The sequence below is a fragment of the Bos grunniens genome, chromosome 27 (assembly GCF_055505025.1).
Source record: "Bos grunniens cultivar Pamir isolate PY7600 chromosome 27, Bosgru_T2T1.0, whole genome shotgun sequence".
NCBI lineage: Eukaryota > Metazoa > Chordata > Mammalia > Artiodactyla > Bovidae > Bos > Bos grunniens.
The window spans coordinates 16,843,098-16,865,759 of NC_141191.1; the positions used below are offsets into that span (position 1 = coordinate 16,843,098).

General features: G+C 44.8%; 1 protein-coding gene and 1 long non-coding RNA gene across 6 annotated transcripts in view; one reads left to right on the plus strand and one right to left on the minus strand.

The window, feature by feature from the left end:
• Window positions 1–20,443, minus strand: part of CENPU (centromere protein U) — a 46,620-nt gene extending 26,177 nt beyond the window's left edge. Inside the window, exons 1-4 of one of the 5 annotated variants that reach the window (XM_086379990.1) lie at window positions 19,987–20,041; window positions 17,230–17,442; window positions 16,913–16,961; window positions 14,120–14,237 (exon numbers count right to left, since the gene is read on the minus strand). In XM_086379990.1, the coding sequence (XP_086236116.1) occupies window positions 14,120–14,237; window positions 16,913–16,961; window positions 17,230–17,333 (271 nt within the window). In that variant the 5' untranslated portion in view covers window positions 17,334–17,442; window positions 19,987–20,041. Of the gene's footprint in view, window positions 1–14,119; window positions 14,238–16,912; window positions 16,962–17,229; window positions 17,460–18,842; window positions 18,978–19,986; window positions 20,042–20,290 lie in introns of those variants that run through there. The other 4 variants (XM_086379989.1, XM_086379991.1, XM_086379993.1 and 1 more) reach the window with 4 other exon arrangements.
• Window positions 18,358–19,643, plus strand: LOC147343571 (uncharacterized). The gene is made up of 2 exons (XR_015156120.1): window positions 18,358–18,473; window positions 18,866–19,643. It is a non-coding gene; the product is annotated as an uncharacterized LOC147343571 (long non-coding RNA).
• Window positions 20,444–22,662: the final 2,219 nt, after the last annotated feature.

Consider the following 22,662-nt stretch of genomic DNA (forward strand, 5'->3'; position numbering starts at 1 on the left):
CATCAGTCCTTCCAATGAACCCTAGAGCGCCCCCAAAAATAACACTACCATTCCAGCAAGAATTTTGTCTTGAGGCTATAAAAATTGGCTATTAACTCATGAAGATGGTTGGCTTTCCCTGGTCTGTCAGGAGGTCAGTCCACTGTGCTCTCAATGTCAATATTACCTCTGCTCTTTGTTCTTAATAAACCCACTCCCTTCTGAAATGTTCTATATCTGGAAATTCTTTTCAAACAGGCACTCATATTGCCTCAACACTAACTACACTAAAGCCTTTGTGTGGATCACAACAAACGGAAAATTCTGAAAGAGATACAAATACCAGACCACCTGACCTGCCTCCTTAGAAACTTGTATCCAGGTCAAGAAGCAACAGTTAGAACCAGACGTGGAACAACAGACTGGTTCAAAATTGGGAAAGGAGTTACATCAATGCTGTATACTGTCACCCTGCTTATTTAACTTATATGCAGAGTACATCATCTGAAATGTGAGGCTGGAAGAAGCACAAGCTGGAATCAAGACTGCCAGGAGAAATATCAATAACCTCAGATATGCAGATGACACCAGCCTTATGGCAGAAAAGCCTCTAGATGAATGTGTAAGAGGAGAGTGAAAAAGTTGGCTTAAAGCTCAATATTCAGAAAACGAAGATCATGGCATCTGGTCCCATCACTTCATGGGAAATAGATGGGGAAACAGAGGAAACAGTGTCAGACTTTATTTTGGGGGGCTCCAAAATCACTGCAGATGATGACTGCAGCCATGAAATTAAAAGACGCTTGCTCCTTGGAAGAAAAGTTATGACCAACCTAGATAGCATATTCAAAAGCAGAGACATTACGTTGCCAACAAAGGTCCGTCTAGTCAAGGCTATGGTTTTTCCTGTGGCCATATATGGATGTGAGAGTTGGACTGTGAAGAAGGCTGAGCGCTGAAGAATTGATGCTTTTAACTGTGGTGTTGGAGAAGACTCTTGAGAGTCCCTTGGACTGCAAGGAGATCCAACCAGTCCATTCTGAAAGAGATCAGCCCTGGGTGTTCTTTGGAAGGAATAATGCTGAAGCTGAAACTCCAGTACTTTGGCCACCTCATGCGAAGAGTTGACTCATTGGAAAAGACTCTGACGCTAGGAGGGATTGGGGGCAGGAGGAGAAGGGGACGACAGAGGATGAGATGTCTGGATGGCATCACCGACTTGATGGACATGAGTTTGAGTGAACTCCGGGAGTTGGAGATGGACAGGGAGGCCTGGCATGCTGTGATTCATGGGGTCGCAAAGAGTCAGACACGACTAAGAGACTGATCTGATCTGATAGCAATAATTATGTTTTGAACATTTGTTTAAAACACTCTGCAAATTTTGGAAAATTGAAACTAAATTAAGTTCAACGACAGGAATTCATTGAAAATCCAGGCCTTTTCAAATAAGATAAAATATTGGGAATATTAATTTATACACAGGCCCAAATTTACCAACTTTTGTCTTCTTGTGAGAGAAAAACTAAAGATGTTTTGTGCCACCTTGAGATGTCCTTCACCAACCTATGGAATGCTAACGTAGAAGACAGTTCATGGCTGCTTAAGGAAAACAGGATGTGTGTTTTCAGAAAAGACGGTATGAGAAATGGAAATGCATATTGTTGAAAGGGGAAAAGGTGCCTTTGCCCTGGAACTGGCTATTTCTGAATGGGGAAAGAATACGGGACAAAATATGGCTACAGAAAGTAGTGAATGCTTGTAAAAGAGGAACACTGATAAAGGAATTTTGTATGTGGTCAAAATTTTCTCAAGTTGGATTAAATGAGATAAACACATTTTATTAAGAATAGGTTGATGTGAGACTGGATTTGGTTTTTCTTTCATAAGGGAACAAGGTTTTGCTGGAATACGCCTTTTGATATCAGATCATGTGAGTTCCTATGCCCTTAAGGGATCGGTATTTATTTTTGAAGAATTTTTTCACCTAAGCTCAACAAGTCATTGTTTGACTCTATGATTCTATCTGGGTGTTTTAAAACTTTTTGAGAGGCTTCCCTGGTGGCTCAGTGGAAAAGCAACAGCCTGCAATGCAGGGGATCCCAGTCCCATCCCCGATCCTGGTTGGGGAGGATCCCACGTGCCATGGAGCAACTAGTCCGCGCGCCACAGTGCTGAGCCTGTGCTCCAGAGCCCAGGAGCCACAACCACTGAGCCACGCTCTCAGAGCCCGTGCTCCGAAATGAGGGGAGGCACCACAATGAGAAGTCCGCACACGGCAATGAGAGGAGCCCCTGCCCGCTGCAAGCAGAGAAAGCCTGCCGCAGCAACAAAGACCCAGCACCGCCAAAAATAAAATTAAACACCATTTAAAAAAAAAAAAAAAACTTTGAGATTTTTGACAGACTCCCCAAATATCAAAATTGAACTAAAGTTCTTTTGACCTAAAGATACTTTGGGGTGCTTCAAAGGGTCCCTGGAGCACCCCAAAGAAAGATCCTAAACTAACTGGGTTCATTTGGTATGTTAAATTACGTGGGAAACATTGTCTAAATTCAATGTTGCCTGCATCAGATAGAATCATTACCCTCTCCCGATTTTCCTGAAGTCATCCAACAGACAGAAGAAAGGGTCTGCGTTCTTCTGCTGTCTAGTCTCTCACCTTACTCCAGGTCCAAACAACCCCCTGTGGGAATACTCCCACCTCCAGGCCCTCCTTGTCTAACACCCATGGCCTTTTCCACTGCATCCAACCTCAATTTCCATCGGAGAGGCCCTGCAAGTCCCCCAGGAGTTCACTCTGCACCTCCAGGACGTCCTTCACTCCTCCACTTGCCAGCACTCACACAGTGACAGGCTAACTACCGGGCTGGCCACTTGCAAGCAGCCCAGATCCTAGGTTTTACAGATGCTCCCCATCAAGGAGTACACTCCAACACAGGGAAAACTGTCACAGGACACGAGCTTCATGGACAACAGATCCCCAAGTGGAGTCCGGCCAACACACTGCACTGCTTCAAATGGCCCCTACAGGCGCCCCTCACTGGAGGGCCTGGGTTGACCAGAGATGTCAGGTTACGAATGAAAGGGAGCAGAGACTCTCAAAATCCCATAAGATGAGAAAGGAATTCAGAAGACACTCCAACTTCCCTCCTACAAAAACCTCCAAAGGACTGTCTCCAGGACTCTGGACTTCAATTCTAGAAGCGCTCTTGGTTGCAGGTTACTCAACATGGCAGGATCCTCTTCTAAGCCATAAGAAACATCTGGAACGCATACTCAGTAGTAGTAGTGTTAGTCGCTCAGTCGTAGCCACCTCTTTGCAACACCATGGACTATAGCCCTCCAGACTCCTCTGTCCATGGCATTCTCCAGGCAGGCATACTGGAGTGGGTTGCCATTCCCTTCTCCAGGGGATCTTCCCAACCCAGGGATTGAACCCAGGTCTTCTGCATTGCAGGCAGATGCTTTAACCTCTAAGCTACCAGGGATCCCCTTTAACCTTCCCCAATTTTCAGAGGTGAAACAAAGGCTCCTCTGCTTCCCCAGAGCCACCAAGTTTCCAGATCCCTATGACCAATCCCAAACTCCACGTTCCTATGTCTCATACACCCTTCATCACCCTGAAGGGAGACTGACTGCCCCTAGGGTAAACTCACAGTGGACTTCCTATCAACCAGGATCAGAGAAAATATGCTTTTGAAGGGAAGTGACAAGCAGTGAAGGGACAGTCCGAGAACACGCGCCATCCTCTTGAACTGATTTAGTCCAATGCTAAGACTGGGCCGGTAATACTGAAGACAACAGTCAGTTTGTTGCAGGGTTTCAGGCCCTAACTCTGGCCTTTGACTGGGAGGATGTCCAAACAGTCCTACTAGAATACTTGCTCTGGACCTGAGGAAAAGCAGAGCATGTGGGCAGCAGTCCAGTGGCATAGTACCAGCTTGACCAACCCGAACATTTTGTTATGGATGGAGATGCGGTCCAAAGTCAGGAGCCCCACTGGTATTGTGAATCCAGGGATGGGACAGAAGCCGTGAAACACGTGATCCATTGTGTTATTTGAAGGGATGAAAAAACCTATCAAAAATGCAATTAACTATGAAAGGATTCAAGGAGTGACCCAAGAAGAAAAAGAAAATCCAGCCTTCTTTCAGGGACCACTTGTGGAGGCTTCTGGAAAACTGATTAACATTGAACTCTCCAATCCCAAGGGCAAATCCCAGCTATGACAACATTTGATCAATCAGTCTGCCCTTGATACTACACAGAAACTCCAGAAGGCACAATTACGCAACAAACCCTGATGACCCAGCTCCTAGAGGTGGCCTTTGGGTATTTAATAATGGAGTTCAAGCTGAGTAGGAGAGAGAGCCCAACATGAGGAAGACAGGCCAGGGCTCAAGCTAAACTGATGGGGGGATTTTGGGGGCTCGCTCTGAGATGTCTATCTGCATCGAGGGGCTCTGGGTAGTTCCTGACATGACAGGTAAGAGGATGGATTTTTAATTGATACGTGAGCCACTTACTTCTTCCTGATTTTTCAAGCGGGGCCTCTTTCCTCCAAAAGCTGCCCAGTGACTGCTGTTGATGGAAAGTCTCTCATCCATTACCTCACTGGGCTTCTCCCGGGCCAATCTGAAGTGTCTGATGTCACCTGCCTTTCTGGTTGTCCCTCAGTGTACTAACAGAGAGGGGACCTTCTGGGTTCTCCTAGGAGCAGTGAACAATTAGGATACCTCGAACAGCCCCATATTTTGACTCTGACTACAGGAGGCCAATGAAAAGAGCAAGGTCCTATTCCCAGCCATATTCTACAAGGAGTGAACCTGCATTTTGGGAACAATGCGTACCCAGGAGGGCCCTCAATGCCCAATCTGAAAGAATCAGCCTTAAGCCAGAAGCCACTGTCCCTAACAAGAGACAATATCCCATGAAACTAGAAACAAAGAAAGGTTTACAACTCCTCATCCATAAATTCTTACATGGCCTCTCGGTGCCATGCCAGTCTCTATGCAATACTTCTATTTTCCAGTAATTAAACCAACTGGGGAAAGTAGAGTGGTACAAGACCTCAGAGCAGGAAATGATGCTGTGGGCCCTATTCACCCACTATGGCCAATACTTATAAAACATTAGCCCAATTCCTGAGGATGCTAAATGGTTTACTGAGCTCAACCTCAAGATCCCTTTTCTTGCATCCAAGCCTATCCCCCCTCACAACTGTTTGACTTCCACTCAGGCCAAATACGGAGAAGGCAATGGCACCCCACTCCAGTACTCTTGCCTGGAAAATCCCATGGACAGAGGAGCCTGGTAGGCTGCAGTCCATGGGGCTGCGAAGAGTTGGACACGACTGAGCGACTTCACTTTCACTTTTATGCATTGGAGAAGGAAATGGCAACCCACTCCAGTGTTCTTGCCTGGAGAATCCCAGGGACAGGGGAGCCTGGTGGGCTTCCGCCTATGGGGTCGCACAGAGTCGGACACGACTGAAGCAACTTAGCAGCAGCAGGCCAAACAGCAATAATACACTTGGACACTATTGTCTCAGGGGTTTCAGGACAGCCCACACTCGATCTCCCAGGCCCTAAGGACGTAACTATGGGAGACACACGTAAAAGAACGGGCTGTTCTACGGTCTGTACACGACATATTAATATGCACCTCCCCGGGGGCTCTCAGATCAAAGCACCACTTAGATCAAAGCCATGATGTCCCTGGGGCTACAGAGCCTCTCAAAAGCATGACAAATCCCCAAGCAATGAATTAAATATCTAGTATATACTATAAACCCCAGGAATAGACAATTATCTCCATATAAAAAACAAGCTATATTTGGACCTAAGTACTGCAAAGATCTGCCTGCAATGCAGCAGACATGAGTTTAATTGATTAGTCAGGAAGATCCCATGGAGAGGGAAATGGTAACCCACTCCGAAATTTTTGCCTGGGAACTCTCCAGGGCAGAGAAGCCTGGCGAGCTGCAGCCTACCAGGTCTCAAAAGAGTTGAACACAACGACTAAACATCTCTGTTACTGAGGAAACCAAAGTTGAAAAAGACACGTGTACCCAATGTTCACTGCAGCACCATTCACAATAGCTAGAACATGGAAGCAACATAGATGTCCATGGACAGATGAATGGATAAAAGGCTACAGCTGCTGGCTCAACAGTAAAGAATCAGCCTGCAATGCAGGAGACGCAGGTTTGATCCCTTAGTCAGGAAGATGCCCTGGAGGAGGGCATGGCAACCCACTCTAGCATTCTTGCCTAGAGAATCCCATGGACAGAGGAGCCTGGCAGGTTTCAGTCCATAGAGTTGGACATGACTGAAGAGACTAACCAGCAGCCACAGCAGTATACACAATGGAATATTCAGTTCAGTCCCTCAGTCGTGTCCAATTCTTTGCAACCCCATGGATTGCAGCACACCAGGCTTCCCTGTCCTTCACCAACTCCCAGAGCTTGCTCAAACTCATGTCCATTGAGTCGGTAAAGCCATCCAACCATATCATCCTCTGTTGTCCCCTTCTCCTCCTGCCTTCAAACTTTCCCAGAATCAGGGTCTTTGCTAATGAGTAAGTTCTTTGCATCAGGTGGCCAAAGTACTGGAGTTTCAGCTTCAGCATCAGTCCTTCCAATGAATATTCAGGACTAATTTCCTTTAGGATGGACTGGTTGCATCTCCTTGCAGTCCAAGGGACTCTCACGAGTCTTCTCCAACACTACAGTTCAAAAGCATCAATTCTTCGACACTCAGCTTTCTCTATGGTCCAACTTTCACATCGATACATGACTACTGGAAAAACCATAGCTTTTGACTAGATGGACCTTTGTCGGAAAAGTAATATCTCTGCTTTTCAATACACGTCTAGGTTTGTGATAGCTTTTCTTCCAAGGAACAAGCGTCTTTTAATTTCATGGCTGCAGTCACCATCTGCAGTGATTTTGGAGCCCAGAAAAATAAAGTCTGTCATTGTTTCCCCATCTATTTGCCATATGTGATGGGACCGGATGCCATGATCTAAGTTTTCTGAATGCTGAGTTTTAAGCCAGCTTTTTCACTCTCCTTTCACAATGGAAAGGAGAAATTTGGAAAGTAATATTTCACAATGGAATATTACTCAGCCATAAAAAGGAACACATTTGAGTCAGTTCTAATGAGGTGGCTGAACCTAGAGCCTATTATACAAAGTAAAGTAAGTCAGAAAGAGAAAAACAAATACTGTACACTAACATATATATATGGAATCTAGAAAGATGGTACTGATGAAATTATTTGCAGGGCAGCAATGGAGAAACAGATACAGAGCACAGACTTATGGACACGGGGTGAGGGGGAAGGAGAAGGTGAGATATATGGAGAGAGCAACATGGAAACTTAACATCACCATTTGTAAAACAGATAGCCTATGGGAATTTGCTGTATGGCTCAGGAAACTCAAATAGGGGCTCTGTATCAACCTAGAGGGGTGGGATGGGGAGAGAGATGGGAGGGAGGTTCAAAAGTGAGGGGACATATGTATACCTATGTTTGATTGATGATGTTTGGCAGAAACCAACACAATTCTGTAAAGCAATTATCCTTCAATTAAAAATAAATTAAAAAAAAAAGACACATCTCTACCTTTTTGCACATGATAGGATTTTGTAGAGTTTGGATTCCAAAATTTGGGCCAATGGCTAAGCCTCTGTATCAAGTGACTAATGCTCAGATATAGAACCATTACTTTAGAATGAGGAATAAGAAAAGGCTTCACATGATTATACAACCAGACCCTCACCAGAGCCCCTGCTCCCGGTCACTCCAATCTGAAAGCGCCATTCATCCTGTATGTGGCTGAAAAGCACGGCACTGCTCTGGGGTTCTTACACAGAAGCTGGAGAAGATTCTGAGCCTATTGGGCATTTTTCCAAACAGCTAGATCTCATGGCCCAAGGTTGGCCTGGCTGTCTCCAGGCAGTAGCCGCCATCGATTAGTGGAAGAAGCTAACAAGATTACTTTTGGACAGCAGCAGCAGTCCAGTCCCGTCATCAAGTACAGGGATTCAGGAGATTACAGGTCACTACTGGCTAACTGAAGGCCGTCTTACTAATACCACGCGGTGATCCTTAAATCATGAGAACTAACCTACAAAACTTTCCATACCCTCAACTTGGCTATGGTTAAGCCTGATGAGAGCCCACAGCTAGCAGACTCTTGCCTCAGAACCCTTGACCAGGTTTATTCCTGTAGGCCTAATCTAAGAGACCAAGCTACAGGAAACCAAGGACGAATGGTTTCCTGCCAGCAGCAGCTTTATTAAGGACGGAGTCAGGAGGGCAGGGGACACTACCGTGAGTGCTGAGTGTCCAAGAAGCAAAACCTTTCCTGGCCTACACTCCAGCCCAGAAGACTGAACCGACAGCTCTCACCTGAGCCTTAACCCTAGAGAAAGGATAAATTATAAATATATACACAGGCTCATGCTTTACATGCTAGTGGAGCTATCAGGAAAAAAAAAAGAAAGAACTTTCAAATACAAGAAATTCCTCTATAAAGTATGAGGCTGAGACTTTGCATTTGATAGAAGCAGCTCAAAAACCAAAATACGTAGCAGTCATTCACTGCCACAAGCATCAAAGGGAATTTCTCAAATTATCCAAGGAAGCAACTGGGCAGATTGGGATGCAAAGAAAGCAGCTCTGATGCCCGTAACAGAAATGGCATTGTTCCCAGCCCTTGCCCCTTCTACCACTACACTCAAGATACTCAATTTCCAAAGAGACCTGGCAACAAGACCAAGGGGCGACAAAGGGTACAGTTGAGCGCAATTGTGCGATAGTTTGAACAGTCTTTGGCATTTCCTTCCGGACTGGAATGAAAACTGACCCTTTCCAGTACTGTGGCCTAAATTTGCTGGCATATTGAGTGCAGCACTTTTATAGCATCATCTTTTAGGATTTGAAATAGCTCAGCTGGAATTCCATCACCTCCACTAGCTTTGTTCATAGTGATGCTTCCTAAGGTCCATTTGACTTCACACTCCAGGATGTATGGCTCTAGATGAGTAATCACACCATTGTGGTTTCATTAAGACCTTTTCTGTACAGTTCCTCTGTGTATTCTTGCCACCTATTCTTAGTATCTTCTGCTTCTGTTAGGTCCATGCCATTTCTGTCCTTTATCGTGCCCATCTTTGCATGAAATATTCCCTTGGTATCTCCAATTTACTTGAAGAGATCTTTAGTCTTACCCATTGTATTGTTTTCCTCTATTTCTTTGCATTGTTCACTTAAGAAGGCTTTCTTATATTTCCCTGCTATTTTTTGGAACTCTCCATTCAGATGGGTATATCTTTCCTTTTATCCTTTGCCTTTCACTTCTCTTTTCTCAGCTATTTGTGAAGACTTCTCAGACAACCATTTTGCCTTGCTGTGTTTCTTTTTCTTGGGGACGGTTTTGGTCATGGCCTCCTGTACAGTGTTATGAACTTTCACTCATAGATCTTCAGGCATTCTTTCTATCAGATCTAATCCCTTGAATCTATTTGTCACTTCCACTGTATAATCATAAGGGATTTGATTTAGGTCATACCTGAATGGCCTAGTGGTTTTCCTTACTTTCTTTAAGTCTGAATTTGGCAATAAGGAGTTCATGATCTGAGCCCAAAGAAGGGCAATGCCAAAGAATGTTCAAACTGCAGCACAACAGGGCTCATTTCACCCGCTAGCAAAGTAATGCTCAAAATCCTTCAAGCTAGGCTTCAACAATACATGAACCGAGAACTTCCAGGTGTACAAGCTGGATTTAGAAAAGGCAGAGGAACCAGAGATCAAATTGCCAATATTCGCTGGATCAAAGAAAAAACAAGGGAATTCCAGAAAAACATCTACTTCCACTATGACAATGCTTTTGAATGTGTAGATCACAACTGTGGAAAAATATTAAAGAGATGGGAATACCAGACCACCTTACCTGTTTCCTGAGAAACCTGTATACAGATCAAGAAGCAACAGTTAGAACCGGACATGGAATAATGAACTGGTTCAAAACTGGGAAAGGAGTACATCAAGGCTGTATATTATCACCCTACTTATTTAACTTATATGCAGAGTACATCATGCAAAGTGACAAGCTGGATGAAGCACAAGCTGGAATCAAGACTGCTGGGAGAAATATCAATAATTTCAGATATGCAGATGACACCGCCCTAATGGCAAAAAGCAAAGAGGAACTAAAGAGCCACTGATAAAGGTGAAAGAGAGTGAAAAAGCTAGCTTAAAACTCAGCATTCAAAAACTAAGATAATGGCATCTGGTCCCATCACTTCATGGCAAATAGATGGGTAAACAATGGAAACAGGGACAGACTATTTTCTTAGGCTCCAAAGTCACTGCAGATGGTGACTGCAGCCATGAAATTAAAAGACACCTGCTCCTTGGAAGAAAAGCTATGACCAACCTAGAAAGCATATTAAAAAGCAGAGATATCACTTTGCGGACAAATGTCTCCAAAGTTATGGTTTTTCCAGAAATCATGTATGGATGTGAGAGCTTGACCATAAAGAAGGCTGAGCCCTGAAGAACTGATGCTTTTGAACTGTGGTGTTTTGAGAGTCCCGTGGACTGCAAGGAGATCAAACCATTCAATTCTAAAGGAAATCAACCATAAATATTCATTGGAAGGAAGCTAAAGAAGCTCCAGTACTTTGGCCACCTGATGCTAAGAGCAGACTCATTGGAAAAGACCCTGATGATGGGAAAGATTGAAGGAAGGAGGAGAAAGACCCTGATGATAGGAAAGATTGAAGGAAGGAGGAGAAGGGGACGACAGAGGATGAGATGGTTGGATGGCATCACTGACTCAATGGACTTGAGTTTGAGCAAGCTCTGGGAGATGGTGAAGGACAGGGAAGCCTGGTGTGCTGCAGTCTACAGGGTCACAAAGAGTTGGACACAACTGAGCAACTGAACAACATCACTTCATGCTGGTCAGAGTGGCCACCATCAAAAAATCTACAAAGAATACATGCTGGAGAGGATGTGGAGAAAATGAAACAATCCTACACTGCTGGTGGGACTGTAAATTGATATAGGCATTCTGGAGAATGGTATGTAGATTTCCTTAAAAAACAAAGAAAAATCTACCATATGACCCAGTAATCCTACTTCTGGGCATATATACTGAGAAAACCATAATTCAGAAGGCCACATGTACACCAATGTTCACTGCAGCACTATTTACAATGGACAGGACAAGAAAGCAACCTAGATGTCCACTGACAGATGAGTGGATAAAGAAGGTGTAGTATATATACACAACACAGTATTATTCAACCATCAAAAGGAACGAATTTGAGTCAGTTACGAGCGAGGTGGATGAACCTAGACCCTGTGAAGGAAGTCAGAAAAACAAACAGGTATTACAGCAGAAACTAACACTACATTGTAAAGCAATTACAATCCAATTAAAAATAAATTTAAAAAAAATAAAGAAACATACAGGAATGATCATCACAGTGTTGTTCCACAAAACCAAAAAACAATTATTTTCAAGATTAGTTTGCATGACTAATGTGTGGCATCATCATACAATGTACCAACTCACACCAATGGAAATGAACAAACCACCACTATCTATAGCTGTTTAGGGGCTTCCCTGGTAGGTAGTTGTCAAAGAATCCACCTGCAACGCAAGAGACCCTGGTTCGATTCTTGGGTCGGGAAGATCCGCTGGAGAAGGGTTAGGCTACCCACTCCAGTATTCATAGGCTTCCCTTGTAGTTCAGCTGGTAAAGAATCCGCCTGCGATGTGGGAGACCTGGGTTCAATCCCTGGGTTGGGAAGATCCCCTGGACAAGAGGCTACCCACTCCAGTGTTCTGGCCTGGAGAATTCCATGGACCGTGTAGTCCATGGGGTCCCAAAAAGTGGGACAGGACTGAGCGACTTTTGCTTTTACTTTTCAGAGCTGTTTAGATGATTTCACAAAAGGAAATAAGTGAGCAAGAGAGCCAGAAAAGAGAATATACAATGTATGAGAGCATTTATATAAAGTTCAAAAACAGGCAAAACTAAAACAAAATGTTAGAAAGATGATAGGGGTCACTTTACATCCAGAAAGAGGGAAGAGTGCTTCCATCCTGGTGGCAACATTCTGCTTCTGCATCTGGGAGGTGACACCTAGGTGAGTGTTTTCTAGTAACTTCCTGGGCAGAATGCTAAGAGAAGTCAGTCAGACGAGAAAGACAGATACTGTGTGATATCACTTATGTGTGAAACGCAAAAATACAACAAACTAGTGAATATAACGAAAAGCAGCAGACTCCCAGATACAGAGAAAAAACCAGTGGTCACCAGTGGGGAGGGGAGAGAAGGGCAGTACAGGAGGGGATGAGAGGTGCAGACCACTGGGTGTGACTGGGCTCAGATGTCCTGTACAACACTGAGAATACAGCCAAGATTTTATAGTAACTGTAAATGGAAAGCAAGCCTTAAAACTGTGTAAAAATTTTTTTTAATTAAAAATAAATTTTGAAAAAAAAGAAAATGAGGCCTATCCAAACCATGGATTATTGACCTGTAAGAATTTTTAGGAATAAAATACTGATATTTACTACCATGTAGATGAACCTTAAAACTACTACCCTAAATAAAAGAAGCCAGTCACAAATGACCACATACCTCGTGTAAGAAGCTATTTAAATGTTCAGAACAGACAGATTCACGGAGACAAGAAACAGGTTCATGGTTGCCAAAGGGCTCCAGAGAAATTACTAGTGGACGTGGAGTTTCTTTCTGGGATGATTAAAACGTCTTGAAATAGAAAACAGTGATGGCTGTACCATCTTGTGACTAAACTAAAATTGAACTGAACCGTACACTTTAAAACGGTGAATTGTACGGCATGTGAATTACATCTCAATTTTTAAAATTATGATTTCTTTTAGATTCAGACCTTTTACATTTAGATTTCTTTTAGGTAAGAAATTAAAACATTTTACAGGTCACTATAAAAGATGTTCTGGTAATGATTACTTTTCATCATGCCAGAAGTACAATAATTTCCCTTATTAACAAAAATTAAGACTCAAAATACTAGACACCAAATAAAAAGTATGTGAGAAGGTTTATGTTGTCAAAATTCCCTTGAAACTTACTCCTACAACATATGCTGTATGCTTGCATATGACAACTCAAGAAAAAAATGTAAATTAATATATGAGATTCATAAATTAAACAGGTTTTATTTTACCCCTACTTTGATTCAAGTTTCCCACCTCATTTAGAATAAATTCAATTTCTTTTTGTGTGTGTGTTAGGAGAAGGCAATGGCACCCCACTCCAGTACTCTTGCCTGGAAAATCCCATGGATGGAGGAGCCTGTTAGGCTGCAGTCCATGGGGTCGCTAAGAGTCGGACACGACTGAGCAACTTCACTTTCAGTTTTCACTTTCATGCATTGGAGAAGGAAATGGCAACCCACTCCAGTGTTCTTGCCTGGAGAATCCCAGGGACGGGGGAGCCTGGTGGGCTGCCGTCTATGGGGTCGCACAGAGTCGGACACGACTGAATCGACTTGGCGGCAGCAGCAGCAGCTGTTCTAGATGTGGGCATACCAGCCCTTCTCTATCACCTCTGGCCTCTGGAATGGCCAATGACGGACAGAGCAGGCCCGCCCGGGCAGGTCACACACCGTTCCCTGGCCCGCCAGTGGCGGCGCTGTCTCCCAGACACTCTGGGCCCATGCGTGAAGCTCTCCTGCAGCGTCCTCCGCCTTCCTGTGTCTAAGAAAAGGAAGAATATCCTTCTGCTCCTCCCTAAATTAAAGCCCATTTCCACGTGACTACTGGCGGTATGAAGTGAGAAATATTAGTCTACATCCCTCGTTACAAAGTCATATAACAGGAGCCCAACATATGTCTGGCTTGCTGACCAGTGCTAGCAGGAGAGCTCCACTTTTTTAGTTTCGGGGTACCCAGAAGTGAGAAAAATTAATTCAAATTATCAAATACTCCCCAGAACACTGTATTCATGTGTGGACCACCTTGCTTTTGTATGTGAAGGCATTTCTACATTTTTATTAGTAATTAGCCTAAATGCTGTTGCTCAAAATACTTTAAAGTTTTCAAAATATAGATTAAAAATACTAACCAAAGGTTTCATAGGATTCTTCATCTTTCTCGTTTTCACCCAGCCTGCTGAGGCTTGAGAGCTGAGAATGATCAGGAAAATCAAATACATCCAGAGGCCTGTGCTTCCGGCCAGCTTTCTGAAAGTGAATGAAGTTCAAAGTCACTGGATTGGCCATAACAAGAACATCACAAAGCCGATCTGCATGGCAAGGACGCTGCTGCTGTCACCGGTGCCTACGGAGCAAGTCTTCGCACTCTTGGGGATCTAAGGCGGGGTTGGGGAACTTTTCTAGAAAGAACCAGGGAGTAAATACAGTTGACCACTGAACAACGCAGGGGCTGGGGTGCCCAGCCTCTACACGGTAGAAAATCCCCGTATGACCCTGGCAGCTGGCTTCCTTATTCGAGGTTCCACCTGCGGGGGTTTCAACCACCTGTGGATAGTGTAGAACCTACTACTGAGAACAGTGCAGGTAGAGTGGATCCTCCCAGCTCAAACCTGTGTTGTTCAAGGGTCCCTTGTACCCAAGACCGTGGACCATGAGGCTCTGTGGCAGCTCAGCCATCGTGGTGTGGAAGCAGACGGGGCCGTGCAGAAAAAGCACAGTCGTGCTGCAATTCAGCCTTATGGATCCTGAAATCTGAACTTCATGTTTTCACATGCCGTGAGATAGTCTTCTTTGATTTTACTTCAGTCATTTAAAAATGTAAAAACCATCCTTAGCTCATAGGGCCACAGCCGGCCACTCCTAAGCCACCAGGGGCTTGCTCCCCAGAAATAGCCACTTAGCCCAAAGTTCCCAGATGTTTTTAGGTCCATGAACCAAGGTAAATTGGAAGTGGACAAACAGGAGATGGCAAGAGTGAACATCCACATTTTAGCAATCAGTGAACTAAAAGGGACTGGAATGGGTGAATTTAATTCAGATGACCATCATATCTACTACTGTGGGCAAGACCCCCTTAGAAGAAATGGAATAGCCCGCAGAGTCAACAAGAGAGTCTGAAATGCAGTACTTGGATGCAATCTCAAAAACGACATTTCCAAGGCAGACCATTCAATATGACAGTAATCCAAGTCTATGCCCCAACCACTAATGCTGAAGAAGCTGAAGTTGGATGGTTCTTTGAAGACCTACAAGGCTTTCTAGAACTAAAATCCAAAAAAGATGTCCTTTTCATCATAGGGAACTGGAATGCAAAAGTAGGAAGTCAAGAGATACGTGGAGTAACAGGCAAGTTTGGCCTTGGAGTACAAAACGAAGCAGGGCAAAGGCTAACAGAGTTTTGCCAAGAGGACACACTGGTCATAGCAAACTCCTTCCAACAACACGGGAGACGACTCTACACGTGGACATCACCAGATGGTCAATATCGAAATTAGATTGATTGAACTCCTTATTGCAAAATTCAGACTTAAATTGAAGAAAGTAGGGAAAACCACTAGACTACTCAGGAATGACTAAAATCAAATCCCTTACGATTATATAGTGAAAGTGACAAATAGAGTCAAGGGATTAGATCTGATAAGAGTGCCTGAAGAACTATGGACGAAAGTTCATAACACTGTACAGGAGTCAATGATCAAGACCACCCCCAAGAAAAAGAAATGCAAAAAGGCAAAATGGTTGTCTGAGGAGGCCTTACAGATAGCTGTGAAAAGAAGAGAAGCTAGAGGCAAAGGAGAAAAGGAAAGATATACTCATCTGAATGCAGAGTTCCAAAGAACAGCAAGGAGAGGTAAGAAAGCCTTCCTCAGCTTTGAGGATACACAGGGGTAAAACTCCTGACTGCAGGAAAGAGACTTACAGGGCAATATACTAATAAGCTCCATGAAGATTGCCCCCTACATCCTCATGAAAGACCACAACACATAGAAAGCTACATTCAGTAGCTCTGGACAATGTGGAGGGAGCCATTAACAGACAAAAAAATTAGTGGAAATTCTGGAGATAGAGTAAGACTCCAAACAAAAACTAGCACTCACAGACCCTCAGTGCAAAACCACCCAAGGGGTGTTTGGGGTTAGAAGGAACATTGAAGGAGAGCTGACGGATCCTCTGGCCTCCCTGAGCAAAAAGGCCCCCAGCCATGTACGGCAGCTGCCTTCCCAAGAAGAGGACAGGAAGCTGGAGAAACCCATCCAAAGAACGGGCGGGCTGCGGTGGGGCTGCAGAGGGACCCCAGGACTTCCCAGGGGAGAAAAGGGCCCCCTCCAAAGCCAGGGGCCTAGGGAAGCAGGGGGAGACACCCCCCCAAGAGAGAGAATCAGGGGCGGGGCACAGAGCAGGGAGAACCCCCAAGGGCTGGGCACCCCCAAGCAGACACTGCCTAAGGCGTTTCATGTGAATCTCTGAGGCCAACTCAACAAGCTGCTGGAAAAGCACATGAAGTGAGCTGAGAGTATTAAAGAAATGCCCCTGCCTTCACACATTTATTTCTAAGGCTCACCCCAGCCTACAGTAAAAATACCATGTGAGTAAAACTACATGGAAGATGATGAGACCATAACTGTGGAAAACTATTAACATGGAGAAATGGCTACGAGTGAAAAAAGCAAAATACAGAACACTGCACAATTTTTAAACGATGCCAATTATCCAAATGAAAATGAAACCTAGGCCCAGAAAAAAAGATTTAAAATGTTAATGTTCTCTCACTTGTACTGGAACGAACACAAGGAAAATGAATATACTTTTCCACTACAAGAAAATAGAGCTTACCAAGTCGACGGAATACTGAGTCTCCCACAAAATGTTATTTTGCATTTTCAATTACGAGCATTATATTAAAATATATAATGATAACTTACATCTTTCATGGAATGTGTTCTGCCTGAATGGTTCTTTGAAAATCTTGCACTAGGAAAGAGCAAACACACACACAAGTTAGTAAATACTTTAAAATAACTGGGGAAACACTAGAACTGGCGATGGAGTCCAAGTATTTTCTTTCCAAGTTACTCTCCTTGTTAGTTGCACTAACAATGTGCATGCGATGAAATTCAGGTAATGGCAAACCCTTTGGAAAGCAGAAGCCACATCTCCCACACATAAATAATTTATAGGCCAAATCATACTACCCACATATAAATAACATAGCTCTGCCCTCAGGGCACAGAGAACTAACCCTGCCATCACCCGTGTCCCTGAAGTCACATCAACAGCCAAGGCTGGCATCCTGCAGAAATGTGCTAGAGGTGCCTCTTCCTTAAGCACCGGACCCCGATGCATCCCGTGCCTGGCTCTCTCACACAGGTGTTCTCATTTAGCTCCTTAACGGTCCTCCAGGTAGAAGTGAATCCCTCCATCCAGAAGCATGTTTGCCCAAAGCCGCAGGTGGCTGGGAAGGAGGGAAGCCTATGATAAAATCTGCTGTCAGTCCACACCCAGAGCTGCCCTCTTCCCTCCCCTTCAGGATCCCTCCAGAGGGCATCAGGATGAAAGGATAAAGTTGCATCTTTAATCAGCTTAAGTAAACCAGATGTCACAACAGAGACCCAAAGAATAAGTGAAAATAAGCGACACGGGAAATACCTCTGCCGGTGACTGTGGGCTGAGTACCCTATGGGCTCCAGCGTGGTGCCAGGGAACAGGACATCCTGCACCACCCTGCACAGACCCTCCACTTTCAAATGAACCTTGCACACACCCGTTAGCAAAGAGCAAAGTCCATTTAGTGTCTGAACGAGTTTTGAGAAGAGTCTGAGAACCTTCTGTACAGCCTTTACCCCACTTCACCCACTGTTCATTTTGTCTCACCGGCTTCCTGTGTGTCTGTGTACAGTAACCTGGGGACACACGTGTGTCTTTTCTAAGAGGGCATTATCCTGTGTAGTCACAGCACAATTTCCAAAGCAAGAAATTTAACACTGACATCATTGTCTAATTTACAGTCCATATCCAAATGTTATCAATTGCCCTGTCATGTCCTTTAAGGTTTTCCCCAGCTTTTTTAAAAATTTGTTTTGCTGTTGTTTCCTTTAAAAATTTTCTTCTTGTTCTAGCATTTTTTTTTAAAGGAAATACAAGGGGACATAAAATTAAGATTTCTTAAAACTTGTGTTTTATCATACGTGCACACTTGTGTATCCATTGTGATGTAAACTATTAATACCGTGAATTACAGTAAAAAGAAAAAGTTGGAAAACTGAGGAGTGGGTCACAAACATCAGGAATCAGAATCACCTGGAAAGCTGTTAAGACTGCTTGGCTCCACCTCCAGAGTGGCTGATTCAATAAACCTGGGATGGCCCCTGATGGACCCTGCATTGTTAACAAGCTCCCGGGGCTGCTAATGCTGCTCAAGACACCACAATTTGAAAAAAACAATCCTTTATTTGATTCTCAGACCCAAAAAAGAAGATGGAGCAGGTATTCGTTTTACAGCCTTTATGATTCTGGGGTTCAGAAAAGTTAACTGACATCAGTGGTCACACAGCCAAGTAACAGGACTAGAAGGCACATCATATAAGGTCTTAACCCACTCTTTCCTGCCTTGTCTTTGCTCAACAATGTGGTCAAGTTTCCTCCTCACCTTAGGCTAGGAGGAAGGTGAGGTTACCAAAAGATAGAAACCTCTGTGATAACACATGGAAAAATTTTGGTGTAGGCATACTACTGCGTTTCCCGGGGAGGGATGAACAAATTTCATGAGTTTCGATCAAAGACAAAAATGCTATATGTGTGTGTACCACGTGGGGAGGGGCGGGGGAGGGAGAGAGAAACCCCCTACTGGCATACCTGATAAAGTTCACCTTTCATAGATCAGCTGGTAAAGAATCTGCCTGCAACCCAGGAGACCCAGGTTCCACTGCTGGTTGGGAAGATCCCCCGGAAAAGGAAATGGCAACCCACTCCAGTATTCTTGTCTGTAGAATCCCATGGACAGAGGAGCCTGGTGGGCTACAGTCCATGGGGTTGCAAGACTCGGACAGGACTTAGCGACCAAACCACCGACACCACTATGTCAGCTGAGTCTCAAGCATCTTATTCCTTCCCAATCCTCTCTGGGAGAGTCTGGTCCTACCCGCTGGCCACAGGAGCCTAGTCTGTTTACTCCACCACCCTGCTTTGTCCTGCTCCAGCCTGTTCCCTACACTGGCTCTCCTGCACCCTCACGCTGCATCTACAAACTGCACCTTCTCCAGCAGCCCTCGCACCGCCCAGGTGGGACTCCTCCGGCCTTGAGGACCAGCCCAGGCCTGCCAAGGACCCTCCAAGCCAGGCCCAGGCAGAGCCCTGGATGTGCTTCAAACACCTCCAGAAACACTTGGCAATGACTCCGAGAAAAATAACGTTTTAGAGAGCAGATAGGCAACGTATTTTAACCTGCATATCTTTTCAGCTTAAAAAAAAAAAACCTTGAACCATCCTGGCTGGAGTCCCCCCCTTTAAAAATAACAAGCGGCAGCCTGGGCTCCCCCGCCGACTTAGTTCAGCTTTACAGTCTGTGGTTTGTGTTACAAAAACAAGCAGGGTCTTGAAAATAAGCATACTGACTCCAGCCCGAGTGTCAATGCTAGTGTTCTTGCTAGAAGGTGAATTCTGGCAAGTAGTAGGTACTCCTTAAGTTACTATTCGTGGGATAGTTTCAGAACACCTGGCGTCTACTTTAGAGCACGTTCATCCGCACAAAGTAAGGGGACGCTAGCCGACGCCTCTCCCCGCGCCAGACACGGCTGTAAGCGGACGCCTTTCAACCTCCCAGCAATTCTGTCACAGTGGGGACGTTAACCCCACTTTACAGAAAGGCCCCGGGCGGTCAGTCGCTCGGACACGGTGCGCAGAGGCAGAGCCAGGGAGCTCGAGAAGCCCAAGCCCGGAGGAAGAGGAAAATAAAGGGGGGGGGAACCCCGGCGGCGCTACGACGGCCCGCAGAACTTACTGCGACAGCCGCGCAGGCCGTGGCCGATCCATTCCAGCCCGCAGCGCTCGGCGCCAACGCAAAAACTCCCGCCAAACCTCGCGCTACTCCCGGCGGCCAATCCGGGCCGAGCATGCAGAAACGCCCCGCCCCCAACCCGTCCCCGGCCCCACCTCCCGGCTCTGTCAGTCTGAGGGCCGGGGCTCCGCCCCATCCTAAAGCGCTAGAGAAAATACAGCCTGGAATATGCGAGAACAGAGCTGGAGTCCACGCCTTACAACTAGTTGCTGACGGTCCCCGCCCCCTCGAGACGCTAAATCCTTACCTGGTTTTTCTGCCTACCCGTCCGCCATGCAAGTTTTCCGCCAGGGCCCGCCCCCGGGTTGGGGAAGGGAGGAGCCACTGCCGTAAAGCTACCTAAGCGCGAGCTCGCCGCCGAGGGGCGAATCCAAACCCGGTGTCCTCTCGCCGGGTGCTTAGGCGCCTGCGCAGTTGTCTGGTGTCGTGCATTGAAAATTGACAGGATTAGGCTTTCAGTACCGCTGGTACTGAATCAGCTGTGTGAGCTTGGCTTATTATTTTATTTCTACCCCAGTGTTTTTATTCGTAAACGGGGAGGACCCCTTCTAATATGCTCTGATTCTCTGCTTTCTCTTTAAAAACGTATAATCCTAAAAAAAATAAAAATAAAAACGTATAATCCTGCAAAAGAATGATGTTGGACTTTTTATCACACCATAAATAAAAATGAACTTAAATGGGTCAAAGACCTAACTGTAAGAGCTGAAACTCGTAGAAGAAAACACAGGGTAAAGGCTTCATGACATTGGATCTGGCTATGATTTCTTGGATGTGACGCCAAAACCACAGTTTGGGATGATGAAAAAGTTCTGGAAATGAATAATAGTGGGTGGCTGCCTAACTGTGAATCACTTAAGTAGGGCTACTAGATTGTACAGTTAAAAATGGTTAAAATGCTAAGCTTTGTCATGTACATTTAACCACAATAAAAAATTACATTTCATGCATACACAAGAATATAGCACATATAATATACAAATAAAAATGGCCACTTGGGAGTTCCTTGGTGTCTTACTGGTTAGAACTCAGCACTTTCAATGCAGAGGCCCAGGCTCCATCCCTGGTTGAAGAACCATCCAGCATGCCTCACAGTACAGCCAAAATACTAAAATAAGTAAATAAACACAAATTAAGAAAGAAAGAAAATGGTTGAAACTTAAAAGCTTTAACAACAACAAAAAAAGAGCATCCGTGTGCTCACCAGTGGATTAGGAAATTAATAAGTCATTTCCTTCCAAGGATAACCACTGTTCTGATTTTGTATTTCTCATTTCCATGTTTTTTCTACCATGCTGCTGCTGCTGCTGCTAAGTCGCTTCAGTCGTGTCCGACTCTGTGCAACCCCATAGACGGCAGCTCACCAGGCTCCCCCATCCCTGGGATTCTCCAGGCAAGAACACTGGAGTGGGTTGCCATTTCCTTCTCCAATGCATGAAAGTGAAAAGTGAAGGTGAAGTCGCTCAGTCATGCCCGACTCTTAGCGACCCCATGGACTGCAAGCCTACCAGGCTCCTTTGTCCACGGTATTTTCCAGGCAAGAGTACTGGAGTGGGGTGCCATCGCCTTCTCCGTTTCTACCTTGATACATCCCTAAATGATGTATTAATTATTGTATGTTTTAAACTTTATATAAATGATATTTAGTATGTATTTTGGAAGTGCTCTTTCTTACTCAAAGCTTTGATTTTTGGGTTTATCCACATTGATGCAGGCAGCTGTCATTCATTCATTTTCATTGTCTTTGGAAAGTATTAAGTATATCACATTTTACTAATCCATTCTTCTGTGTATGGAAACATCAGTTGTTTTCAGTCTTTGCTGTTGCTAAAAATGCCACACTAAACATTCCTGCAAAACGCTTACTCCAAACCTAAGTGTATTGCAGTCAAAAACCTAAGAGACAAAGATAGATTCAGTAGTAGTATTATTGCCTCAAGGGATAAAGACATTTTCAGCTTTAGATAACAATGCCAATTTTTACTCTCTCTCAAAAACCTAAGAGACAAGAATAGATTCAGTAGTAGTATTATTGCTTCAAGGGATAAAGACATTTTCAGCTTTACATAATAATGCCAATTTTCACTCTCTCTCTCTCTCACTCTCTCTCCTGCTATCTTCTAAATAAAATAAAGCTGTAACACTGATTTGCCTAAGAACTATAACATGGTTTGTCCAAGACCTGAGAGCTGTGACGCGCCGAGGGCTTTAATGTCCGTCGCTCCAAATCTTTGTTGTGACGAGACAAAGAACCGAGGAACATACACTCGCGTGACATCTATGGTGCCGTGACTCGGGTTTAACCTGGCTGAAAGAACCTCCGCGCAGAAGAGGCCAAGCACAGCAGGAGCCCAACTCAGCAAAGCTCCTGGGCTAGAAGCAGAAGGCAAAGAAACCCAGAGCAGGGAAAGGCCCATCGTGCTGGAAACTGGGACAGCGAAAAACGAACTCAGCAGAAAGCTCACGCAGCCCAGTCTCAGATTCCAGAAGACCTCCGGTTAAGGTAAGAGGTCCTCGCTCCTATGGCTGGAGGGACCTTTACAATCTCTCGTTTCTTGTTTCCTCGAACCTCCCGCGAACAGGCAGGCGGCAGGGGCACAACTGAGGGAGTCTGGAGAG